Source organism: Pan troglodytes, chromosome 11 (assembly GCF_028858775.2).
Source record: "Pan troglodytes isolate AG18354 chromosome 11, NHGRI_mPanTro3-v2.0_pri, whole genome shotgun sequence".
Taxonomy (NCBI): Eukaryota; Metazoa; Chordata; class Mammalia; order Primates; family Hominidae; genus Pan; species Pan troglodytes.
In genome coordinates this window covers 7,998,183-8,010,517 of record NC_072409.2, presented here as the reverse complement: position 1 = coordinate 8,010,517, position 12,335 = coordinate 7,998,183, and the positions used below count along the sequence as shown (strand labels likewise).

At 57.6% G+C, this 12,335-nt stretch overlaps 1 protein-coding gene and 1 non-coding gene across 3 annotated transcripts in view; both read left to right on the top strand.

The window, feature by feature from the left end:
• The first annotated feature begins 1,217 nt into the window (after positions 1-1,217).
• The window catches only part of ASS1 (argininosuccinate synthase 1), a 56,469-nt gene continuing 45,351 nt past the window's right edge, over positions 1,218-12,335 (top strand). The window contains exons 1-4 of one of the 2 annotated variants that reach the window (XM_001165570.7): positions 1,218-1,506; positions 6,767-6,828; positions 8,707-8,816; positions 10,789-10,857. In XM_001165570.7, the coding sequence (XP_001165570.1) occupies positions 1,454-1,506; positions 6,767-6,828; positions 8,707-8,816; positions 10,789-10,857 (294 nt within the window). In that variant the 5' untranslated portion in view covers positions 1,218-1,453. The remainder of the gene's footprint in view (positions 1,507-6,766; positions 6,829-8,706; positions 8,817-10,788; positions 10,858-12,335) is intronic. The other variant, XM_003951552.5, reaches the window with a different exon arrangement.
• On the top strand, positions 6,351-6,450 carry LOC112204493 (small nucleolar RNA U13). Its single transcript, XR_002938134.1, has one exon. It is a non-coding gene; the product is annotated as a small nucleolar RNA U13 (small nucleolar RNA).

The following is a 12,335-nucleotide window of genomic DNA, read 5'->3' as shown; positions in this document are numbered from 1 at the left end:
ATGAGAAAACAGGCTGCAGTGGGGAGTGACCGCCCCAAGGCCACACAACTGCTGCAAGGGTGTCATTGTGTAGGTGTTCCTCACTTGCCTCCTGCTAGTGTGGGAGGCCCAGAGACTCCACGAGACCCCCAGCTGGTCCTGTGAGAGGGCTGAGGGGGGCCAGTTGTGATACCGCCTCCCATCTAGAAGGGGCCTCAAGCCACCCATGTACACCCAGCCCCACGTGGCTCACCAGGGGCTCCTTTGCCATCAAGGGCCACATCCCAGGTTTAAGTGTCAGAGAACTAAGGGGCTTAAGAGAGAATCGAGCTGTGGCTTTGTTTGTGAATTGGTTTGATCCTTTTTTCCTTCTAGAAGGACTCACAGCTACTGTTGCTTGCCATGGGCTTGAGGGGGTGGTAGGGGCTGACTGGCAGAGGGGCTGAGAGTGGATGGTGATTAAAAGGAGCACTGACTCCAGGGTAGCGGCTGGGCAAGGCTTGGGGCTCCCACCTCCCCCAGGTTCAGAGCCGGCTGAGGACTGGGAGTCCTCCCTTCTGGGGTCAGTGCTCACTATGGAGCAACTGCCTTGGATGGGGTCCCAGGACTTGCTCTTTTACTGGGGCTGTGGTTGCAGTGATCAGGGCTTTGGAGCCGGCAGACCAAGCTGGGAAACTCCTGAGGTAGAGAAGCTGTTGAAGGCGGGCCTGGGGTCACAACTCCCAGCTGCTTTTTACAAGCAAGAGACTTCTCTCTGAACCTCAACCTTCCCTCCTGTCTAGTGGGTTCCCAGCCAGACAGTCTTTTACTCACTGCTTACTGGGTGCCCTCTGGAGTCTGGGCAGGTGCCAGGCTCTGAGAAGACAGGCCAGCAATCAGCCCTGGCCTAAGGGATGAAAGCCGGGCCTTCCCGCGTCGGCTCACCTCGGTTTTCTCATCCTTACTCGGCTACCAGAGGCTATGGTTGGGGAGGGAGGGGGCTCTGGGGGCTGCAGAAGGCCCAGGCTGCCGGCACCGGATAGAAGTGAGCACGAAGCTCCCTGCGCCAGTGGAACTTTTATCCCGGCTCCCACCGCGAAGCGTTTAAATTGCTTCCCCAGGGCCAGAAGGCAAGTCTCTCGAAGGACGGCTGCAGCCACCCTCCGCCCCTGAGTTACATGGGTCGCAGCCACTGCCGCCCTCCTTGGCGCCTCCAGCCCGCGGGCCAGGGCCAGGAACCGCGAGCCGCCTGCGCCCCCGCCGGCGCGCCCCTGGGAGGGTGAGCCGGCGCCGGGCCCAGGCCCGGACCTGGTGGGAGGCGGGGGGAGGTGGGGACGAGGCCTGGGGAGGCGGGCCCCGCCCATCTGCAGGTGGCTGTGAACGCTGAGCGGCTCCAGGCGGGGGCCGGGCCCGGGGGCGGGGTCTGTGGCGCGCGTCCCCGCCACGTGTCCCCGGTCACCGGCCCTGCCCCCGGGCCCTGTGCTTATAACCTGGGATGCGCACCCCTGCCAGTCCTGCTCTGCCGCCTGCCACCGCTGCCCGAGCCCGGTAAGGAGCCCTCGGCCCCTCTCGCTGCCCACTCCCTAGCCGAGAACACCCGCTTCCCGGGCCCAGCGGAGGAGGCGTAGAAGACGCCCGCTCCGGGGCCCGCGGAGGCAGAGGGCGGACCCCGATCGCCACTCGCCGGGGACTGGGACCGAGGCAGGAGGGAAGGGGCTCCCGATGCTCAAACGCCTGGCACCGGATTCCAGGTTTCTGGAGCGTGGGGGACGCGGCGGGGGCGCGAGTCCCCGAGCCCGAAGAGCGGCTCGGGTTATTTGTTCCCTGCGCAGCCGGGTCCTTTCTGGACTCCTTCTCGGATCCGGCTTCCTCTGTGTCGTGAAGCCCCCACATGGAGACCTGGGGAGTCCGGAGCGTGTGGGGGGGGCTCCCGATTCTCTCTCCCTCTCTCGGACTCGCCGTCTGTCTCCACCTCTATTTCTCTGCGTAAAACCAGGAGTCCAGCCCCTCTGGGGCTTGGACGTATCGCTTTCCCCGCAGCCTCAGTTTACCCTGGACAGATGGGCATGGTGGCCCTGGCTCCCTTCCCTGCAGGGGGCGGCAGCCACCTGGCCCTCCCCGGTGGGGCTGGCGGCCTCGCGGCGGGGTTTCCTTCTGGCCTGGGCTGGGCTCTGTGGGAGGGGCAGTGCCAGGAATATTTTCTATTCGGGCTGCTGTTGCCTTTGGCCCCTGGGCGGCTGCGCCCTCCAGGGAGGCAGGGTCATTGTGAAAGAGAGGAAACTCCTCTCCCAGGCGGCCAGGGCTGTTCCTGAGGAGGGCTGGCCTGGCCTCAGTATTCTTCTCTGAGAAGTGGAGAGTCCACTCCCGAGCAGCCGAGTCAGGCTGCAGGTCTCAGGGCAGGAACAGACCTGTTCTCTCCCCAGGGGTAGATCAAGACCTAGGGGACTTGGGCTTTGATCCTCCCGCTCCCAGCAAGCACAAACCCAGTGATGGGGAGAGCTGGTGAGGCCTTGGCTCAGCCTCCAGATTCCCAAGCTTCCTTTTCATTTTCTTTTCTTTCTAAAAATTTATCAGAGATGTGGACTCGTCATGTTGCCCAGGCTGGCCTCGAGCTCCTGGGCTCAAGCGATCCTCCTCCCTCGGGCCTCCTAAACTGCTAGGATTACAGGCTCGAGCCACCCAAAGCGCCTGGCCCCCAAGCTTCAGTCTGTTAGAGCTGGCTGGGGCTGAGGGCTCAGGAAACATTTGCAGATACTGTGCGGCTGCTAAGGGCTCTGTAGACTGTTGTGTGCTGGGCCTGGGTCCAATTGCACAATAACTGTGCCTGGGGTTAGGTTCTGATGAGAGGGAGGGAGAAGCAGCCACACGGACTGGGAAGCTTGGCTAGGAGCAGGAACTGGAGGAGTCTCCATTCCAAACTCCCTCTCCCTCCCAGACCCCTTAGGCCCAGGGCCTAGGGCGGGGAAGTTTGGGGGTGGGGGCGGGACCCTGTCCTGGTGGGGCCATCTGTGCACCATGCTGAGAAGTAATTCTGGTTCTGCTCTGTGGGGGTGGATCAAGTGAATGAATAGTGACTCCTGCCTGCTGAGCGCCTGGCCGGTGCAGGGGCAGACACGTGGTGAGAGGGAAGGGGAGGCCCCACTCTCAGCACAGTCTCCATTCCTGAGTGCTTGGGAAGCAGGCCCAGGGCCGCAGGAGCCTTGGGGTGGAGCCAGGCCCAAAACAGCCTGCTGCACAAGCGCTTCCCCCTCCCAACCCGGGCCCATCTCATCTTTGGCCTGTGGGTGCTGGGAGGCCAGCCAGGTCAACCAGATGCCTCATCTGAGCACTGACTACACAGTCCCTGAAGTCAGTGGCTTGCCTGTGGGCACCAGGCACCCATGTGGAAAGAGGTAACTTTGCTGGAATTCAGAGTCTAAGTCTCTGATTTCTGATGTAGCTTTGGGCAAAGTTGATCTTCCAAGGGGGGCTCCCTCCCCAGACTTGGGGTAGACCAGGCACCCATAGGCACTTTGATATGAGTGGAACGAATGAATGAATGTGCCCTTCTTCCATCACCAAAGACAAACCGAGCTCAGCTGAGTTAGAATGTCAGCGAGGGGTTGCAGGGGAATCTTCCACCAGGCAGTAGGCCTGAGCTGTAGCACACACGCTTTCCAGAGAAATAGTGGGCAGGTTGGCCATGACTCACTGGGGGGCTGGTTTTCTGGAAGGTGTGTAGAGTGAAGGGGAGATCTGAGGTCTCCTAGGAGCCAGGGAGTGGAAGGCCTAGTGCAGGGAAGAGCAAGTGGCCTGCAGTCAGGCTGGGTTTGAAGCCACTAGCTTGTGACCTCAGCTAGCCACTTAGCCTCTGCCTCCTCCTTTGTAAATAGGTGGTAATGGCAGTCTCCACCTTGAGAGGAAGCACCTGTGACTGTGAACATAGTAGCCGCTCTTGTTGTCATTCCAGCTCTGACGTTTTCAAGTAGCACAAGTTTTCCTTAGTGTCAAGTGAGCGCCCAGGCTGGCCTGTTTGCTGGAAGCTGGACAGATGGCTGTGGCTGGGGCCACAGAGAATGCCATCCCAATGAAAGCCAGGTGGCTCTGGTACCTTGACGCGAGGCCACCTTCCCTCCTCCCAGGTGTCTCTTCCGGGGAAGGAGGGCTGGAGGGCAGTGGGCATTTGCCAGGGAGCTGGAGAAACCTGCCGTGGCCCTTTCTGGGGGATGTGGTGGGGGTGGAGCTGGGACTAGGGGAGGCTGAATTCAGCCAGGATCTGCCTGCCAGGCGCAGCTCCCAGGAAGAAAGCCCAATGTCTGGGAGGGTCAGAACCCAGAGGGCTGTCAGATTGTACAGATGAGGAAATTGAGGCTTAGCAAGCCAGGAACTTGGCTGAGGTCAGCCATGGCAGCGGTGCACAGAGCTTAGTGGGCACATGCTTGGTGCCCAGCTCTGGGCTCCTTCCCCCAGCATCTCACCCAATCCTTACAGTCGCCCTGTGGGGAGCAGGCTGTTTGCACCCCTATTTTGCAGCTGAGCAGTTATGCTAGAGAGCTGAAGCCACTCAAACCCATGTCTGGTGGACTTGACCTCTGTCCTGTGCCTGGAGTGAGTGCTCACTGGATTGCAGCTGTGGTTCCTTCTCTCCCTGTCACTTCCTCCCCCGACACCAAACCCTCAGTTTCATTTAGTTTTTGCCTCGGGCTGCAAATGCAGCTTAGGGACCTGCGGAGGCTGAGGGAGGGGGGTGCCCCACCCGCTGCTGGGAGGGCAGGAGCAACGCTGCTGTCTGATTGCATCATTTTCCCAAGCCCATCTGCCCAGCTCATTTCTCTGCATGCATACACTGGCCCCAACACCCACACACGTGTGCATGCACACAGGCACACATGTGCAAGCCCAAACACATCACACACATGCATGCACACACATTGTGTACTCTCAGGTACGCACCCCTGGGTGCACACAGGTGTGTGCGCACGCGCACACACACACACACACACACTGTCTCAGGTACACACGCCAGGTCCATGCATTGCTTCACACTGCCCAGCCCCAGAGGCTGAAGGCCTCAGAGTCCACACCTGCCCAGCTACAACCTGGCAGGCAGGAGGGGCTCACTGGTTTCTTTTGGTTTATTTAAGACAGAGTTTCACTCTGTCACCCAGGCTGGAGTGTGGTGGCACGATCTTGGCTCACTGCAACCTTTACCTCCCAGGTTCAAGCGATTCTCGTGCCTCAGCCTCCCAAGTAGCTGGGACTACAGGTGTGTGCCGCCACACTCAGCTAATTTTTGTATTTTTAATAGAGACAGGGTTTTGCCACGTTGGCCAGGCTGGTCTGGAACTCCTGACCTCAAGTGATCCACCCACCTCGGCCATCCAAAGTGCTGGGATTACAGGCATGAACCACCGTGCTCAGCCATGAGAGCATGTGTAGGACTCCACAGCTTCAGGGCACCCCAGCCCTCTTTTTGCGGTGAGGAGCTGACCTCCAGAGAGTGGAACTAGTAGCATTGTTCTAAGTGCCTGCCACAGGCATCTGGGAGATGGTCCCTGTTTCCATGGAGCTCGTAGTGGGGGAGAGGGCAGTTAGAATACAGCATTATGGCCGGATGTAGTGGCCCATGCCTGGAATCCCAGCACTTTGAGAGGCTGAGGCAGGCAGATCGCTTGAGTCCAGGAGTTCGAGACCAGCCTGGGCAATGTGGTGAAACCCCATCTCTACAAAAAATACAAAAATTAGGCAGGTGTGGTGGCATGTGCCTGTAGTCCCAGCTACTTGGGGGTGGTGGCACTGAGCTGGGGTGGGAGGATCCCTTGAGCCCAAGAGGTCGAGGCTGTGGTGAGCTGAGATTGCATCACTGCACTCCAGCCTAGGTGACAGAATGAGACCCTGTCTGAAAAAAAAAAAAAAAAAAAGGATACAGCTCTGATGGGCAGGAGGCATGGCGGGTCACTGAGGCGATGCAGGTGATCCAGCTGTTTCTGTGGAGCTGCCCCTCCGTGTTTCTGTGGAGCTGCCTCTCTTGGCTCCAGGTGCCTCTGGGAGGGGGCAGGAGCAGGGGTGACTCTCAGAGCTGGGTGAATCTTGGGCCAGCATCATCAGATCACACTTGCCCAGGACTTCCTTTCCTTGAGTCTCCAGTGGTGGTCTTGTACCTATGAGCAGTGGGTTAAGGAGCCGAGCTGATCTGAGTTTGAGTCCTGGCTCTGCTGCCTACCAGTCAAATGAGATGCAGGGCAAGTTCCTCAGCCCAAGCCTCAGTTTTCCTGCCTCTAAAATGAAGAGAACCCCAGATGGAAGGGCTTGGCCTAAGACAGACATGTCTATTCCCTTGATTGTGGTGTTGATGTCACGGGCGCATCCGCACGCCGAAACTTGCTAAATTGGACACAGAAAAATATGCGATTATTTTTGTAGTTGATGAATGTGCTGATTGGGTATTCTCGTGTGTGTGTGAGGTGCCATCCTCAAACTTTTTTATGATGTTGGCACATTACCCATCTGATATTTAAAAAATGCAATTTATGATATGTCAAGTAGACCTCAATAGAGCTGTTTTAAAACATACAACAGAATTTCCCCCAACCCAACCACACCACCCGCGCCATCACACACAAACAGGGGTAGGCTTCCACACATTTCCTGAATGCCTTCTGGAGCAGGGGGCAGGAGGCAGAAGGCAGGACAGGTGGCTCTGGGGCTCCTGGGCCTCCTCCGCGCAGTGAGGCTGCTCACAGGAGATTGGGCGGCTGGAAAGTAAGGTTTAGGGCCTCTGGGACGGCCCAGGCTACCTGCAGGCAGCTGAGTAGCTCTGCTTTTGCAGAGTGGTCCACTGCACTGTGAAGACAGATTCCAGACGCCGGGAACTCACGCCTCCAATCCCAGGTACTGGCCACCTTAAGTCCTCCCTGCCTGCCTTCCTCCCTCCTTCCCTCCATCCTGCATGGCCAATTGCCTGGCTGCAGTTGCCATGGATACCACCTGCTGGCTCCAGGGTTAGGGCTGGCTGAGTCACCAGCAACTCAGGGCCAGGGGGTTGAATGCCCAGTAGGGACGTTGTGGGCACCGACCAGAACCATCTTCTCTGCCCCAGCTGCATGGTCCATGAGGTGTTTCCCCTTCTAAGTCCAAAGGGCAGCACAGGCCTGTGAGACCCGATTGACTGGCGGGTGGGACCGTGCAGCATGCACGGGACTGAATTCTCATGTGACGGAGCTCCAAAGTCCACCTGGCTACACGGCTAGGCACTGCAGCAGAGGACGGGAGGCCTGGGAAAGCCACTTCTTCTCCCCGAGCTTCCAGGCACACGGAGAGTGCTCAGGATAGTGATGCCTGCATCACTGCAATGGTGATGGCCGGGTGACCCTTCTGGGCTCCGCTTCCCCAATAGTGTCTAATAAAGACCCTGGGTGACTCTGACCTTGTGACGTTGGTCAGACTCCGGTGGAAACGTTCCCAGGCAGAACAAACATGCCCTGTACATTTGGGAAATGCGGGATGCTGGGGCCAGGTGTCCACGGAGGCTGGAACCAGGAGGCCTGGGCCCACATCTGCCCCTGCTGCTTGTTGATCCGATGACCCTGGGCAGGTGACCTCGTCTCCCTAACCCTGGTTTCCTGTTCAGCAAATTGGACACAGTGAAGACACCCAAGCCCAGGGCCACAGGAGGCATGTTGGAGGCAGGGGCAGGGCGAGCCCAAGGGCAGCCCAGGATTCAGGGAGAGCCCTCGGGGAAGAAGCATGGCTGCAAAGATCAGGAGACAGGAGGCCTTGGCGCCTTCGGGAGGCTTCACTGTGACGGAGGGTGGGGCAGGATGGGAGATCGCAGGCACTTCCCGGCTGCAGAGGGCCTGGCTGCAGAGAGCCCTCGTGCCCATCTGTCCCCCCGGGAAGGGCCGCTGGTTGCAGAGGTCTTAGGCCTCTGCCTGTCTATCGCCTTCCCTCCCTGGGCCTCAGTTTCTCTACCTCCACCTGGGGGAAGTTGGTCTCTGAGCCCCTCCAAACTGGGCATTGGCAGAGTTGAATTCAGAGGCGCTCACATTTGGAGACACGATGTCTAAAATTCCAGCCAGTGAAGGTTCCATGGGGTTGCAGGTAGGAGAGGGACTGGGGCTGGGCCCCTGCCCCACAGCGTCCTTCTCCACCTGAAGGTGGGTGGCGGCACTGCATGCTGGGGAAGCACAGATTCTTGTGCCCTCTGTGACCTTGAGCCTGCCACTGACCTCTCTGAGCCCTGCTGGCTGCCTCCCCAATAGGAATGACAACTCCTACTTCATGAGGTTGTAGTGGGGGCTCAGGGGCACAGGGAGATCCCGCTGAGGCTCCCAGGGCCCTGCCTGGCGCTTGGCAAGGAGCAGTTCTGATGGGGGATGTGTCAGCTGCCAGGGGCTCAGAGCCAAGGCCCCTCCTGCTTGCGTGCATTCTTCACATCCTGGCCTTGGGCCAAACTGCTCAGCCTCAGCCGCCTTCCCTCGCTGCTGGGGGATCAGGTCCAAGAGATGCCTCTCCCCGACCAGCCTAGGACTGCAGTCAGCATTCCCAGGCCCCAGTGTGGTCTGTGGGGCTGTGTGCAGAGTGTGCGAGGTCAGGGTCCCCGGGGGTGGCAGGCACTGAAGGCGAACATCCTGTTCCCGACCTCCAGTGGCAGCTTGCCCGGGAGACAAGGCTGTCCAAGGCCAAGGTCGGGGCTGGGCTGTCTGCAGGGGCTGGCGGGGGGCACTGGCTGTCTCAGGGTCACTCAGGTTGTTCCTCGACTCCCGCCAGACGCTATGTCCAGCAAAGGCTCCGTGGTTCTGGCCTACAGTGGCGGCCTGGACACCTCGTGCATCCTCGTGTGGCTGAAGGAACAAGGCTATGACGTCATTGCCTATCTGGTGAGGGAGCGACCTGGGTGTCTGTCTTCCTGCGTGTCCCGCAACCTGTCCTGTCTGCCCCCTGCCAGCCTCTGTCTGGGTTGTCAGCCTGTCTGCTCACCGTCACTCATTCAAGCCTGGCCTCTTCTCTCGAAGCCTGTCTTGAACTGGAACTAGGAAAATAGCTTCTCGTTGTACTGCCTCACTTTCTCCATCTGCAAATTGGCCATCCTTGAGATGCCTTCCAGAGCCAGGTGATGGAGGCGTGGGGAGGGCACAGAAGTGAACTTGGCAGTGCTGCTGGCTTAGCCTGCTTGCAGAGAGGCAGTGGGCTGGGACCTGCTGCCAGCCCTGGGAAGGCACACAGTTTTCCCATCTCCAGAGTATGCTGTCAGCCTGCAGTAATTCAGCAAAGATTGTGGAATCCTGAGCTGGAAGGACCCTGGGGGATCACCTGGTTCTGGGATGGGAAATAGGTCACAGGTGATGGGTTATGTGTGAAGCCACTTCCTCATCCAGGGCTCATAGGAGTCATCCCTCTCAAACTAGCTCCTCTTCGACTGAACCTGGCCACAGCTCTGAGTCCTTCTCTGTGTGGCTGTGCTGTTCAGGACTCTTAGGTGCAAATTTTAGAAACTCAACTCAAACCAACTTACGCAAAAAGGAAAGGGAAAAGACAATTCTTGGCTCACACAACTGAGAAGTCCAGGGGTAGGATGGCTTCAGGCAGGGCTGGATCCAGGTGCTTCTAAGATCTGTCTCCAACTCTACTTGGCTTCATTCTTGGCCTCTCCACAGGGCAGGCAAGGCTCATGGTCACCCTCATAGCCCACCTTTCCCAAAAAGGAGGGCTTACCCCCAGTAGGGCCCATGGGGACCCACCATGCATTAGTCCCTATGGCTGCATCATGGGGTGCGAGGCTTGGGCCATGAGCCTACTCCTACAGTGGGCGGGATTTGTTCCTCTCCATCCCTGTGGAATGGGGTCCACCCAGGAAAGAAGGTTCTGTTTCCAAAGGAAGTGAGCCTGGGTCTCTGGACAGACAAAACTTAGCTCTTGCCAAAAGTGGCTTGTTTGCCGGCATATTGGCGTGTCTAACTGCGCCCAATGCCCTTGTCATTCAGGTTGGGGAAAGTGAGGCCCAGGGGAAGAAATACTTTGCTCACAGTCACCTGGTGGGTGAGAGCACAGCTTTGAGGGGCTGCAAAGAGCCCAGGGTGTATCCATCTCACTGTAGGCAGCACAGCGGGGCAATCAGAGCTGGAGCTGGCCGTATAGACCCCTGGGCTACCACCTGGGGGATTTAAAAGCTGAATGTGATTCAGATAAGCACCTGCAGCTGGGCTTTGGCAAGATTCCAGGGTCTGGTGAGCCGAATGAAGGGAGTGAGGGCTGAGGCCAGGATCTGGGCAGCAGGCCAGAGTCCAGGCAGCAGGAAACATGGCAGTGTCTAGACAGGGGCTGTCAGACCCCGAGGTCAGGGCACCGGCCACAGGGACGGAGCTGGAAGTTCCTGAGCACGGGCTTCTCTGCCTCCCGCCTCTCAGCTGCCTCAGGATGGCCAAGGCATGGCCTTTGACTAGGGAGGAGAGCTGGAGGCTAGGAAGGCCCTGACAAGCTAATCTTTGCACTGGCTTAGAAAGAGTATTCTGGAAAAGACAGATGAGTTTCAGGAGAACCCTAGACCTTCCAGCAACGACAGCAAATGGTTGTCTCCCAGCAGCCTGTGTGGCCAGGGCCAGGCTCAGCCAATGCTCCAACCCATGGAAGCCACCAGCCATCACCACGCTGCAATCCAGCTCCCAATCTCACCTCCTGGAAGAATCTCACCTCTCCAGGCCTTGGGCTTTGTCCTTTTTCCTTCTTACTGTGACTTGGCCATGGAATGGAAGCTGTCTCTGTAGCAGGGGGTGGGGGGCTGCTGCATGCGGATGGTGTGAACTCAGGGCTCCCCCCAGGGGCTGACGGAGCCTCTCTGCTTCTGCTTCTCAGGCCAACATTGGCCAGAAGGAAGACTTCGAGGAAGCCAGGAAGAAGGCACTGAAGCTTGGGGCCAAAAAGGTACCAGGCGGGAGGCAGGGGTTTGGGCTGGGAGTGGGGCAGTGATGTGGAGGGCAGTGGTGGATGCTCCTGCCCCAGGGATCCCATCCCTTCCAGTGTGTCTTCTTGCTTCTAAGAGTATGAGATCATCCTGCTCTCAGGTGTGTGAACCCTCTTGTTTTTCTGCCTCCCCCACGCCCTCTTCCACCCACCCACCTTCCCATCCAGGTGGAGTGTCTCTTCCCCACCCACCTACCTTCCCTTCTCTTTTATCTCTCTGTCCATCTATGCACCCACTCACCCTCTTTTATCTCTGTTTATCTACTCGTCCACATATCCATCCATCATTCATCCCTCCATTAGCTATCCATCGATCCATCCATCCATCCATTCAGCCATCAATCCATCTATTCATCACCCACCCATCCATTCACCCATCATCCATCCATCCATCCATCCATTCATCTATTCATCCATCATCCATCCACCCATCCATCCATCACCCATCCTCTCATCCACCCATCCATTATCCATCATTCATCCATCCATTACCCATCCATCCATTCATCCATCCATCCATCATCCATCTATCCATCTATCCATCCATCATCCATCCATCCATTCATCCATTCATCCATCATCCATCCATCCATTCACCCATCATCCATTCATCCAGCCATCATCCATCTATCCATCCATCATCCATTTATTCATCCATCATCCATCCATCATCCATCCATCCATCCACCATTCATCATCCTTCCATGCGTCATCCATTCATCCATCCATCATCTACCCATGCATCCATCCATCATCCATCCGTCTATTCATCCATCCATTCATCCATCCATCATCTATCCATCCCTCCCATTATCCATTCACCCATCCATCCCTTCATTATCCATCCATCCATCCACATATCCATCTGTCATTAATCCCTCCACTGTCTATCCATCCATTCATCCAGACAGCCAGCCATTCATCTATCCATCCATCCATCCATCCTTCATCCATCCACCGTTTTTCTATCCATCCATTCATCCATCCATCCATCTGTCATCCATCATCCATCCGTCTGTCCATCATCCCCCTACCTGTCCTTCCCTCTTTTATCTCTCTGTCTACCCATTCTTCCATTCATTCAACAGAATCAGAGAACTCCAATTGAGTCCGGTGCATTGATTGTGAATCTAGGCATGTGGCAGGCAGACCCCTGTCCCATATGGGGCATTTATGATGAACAGGGTCATCAGGACCCCTGCTCACATGTGCTCACTCCCCATGGAGAAGCCCTTGCCACTTGTGCCCCTTCATTTGGGAGAGTGAGCAGGGGACATAGCAGGGATGATGTGCAAGGCCACCAGCCCACCTGCAGGGTCAGAGCTGATCCCCTCTGTGGGGTGCTTCTGCAGGGTTGCCACGGTAATTAGCATGTTAAAATGAACACGGGAGGGAGTGGATGCCCCAGTCCCAAGTCACCTACTGGCCACAGGCCTGGA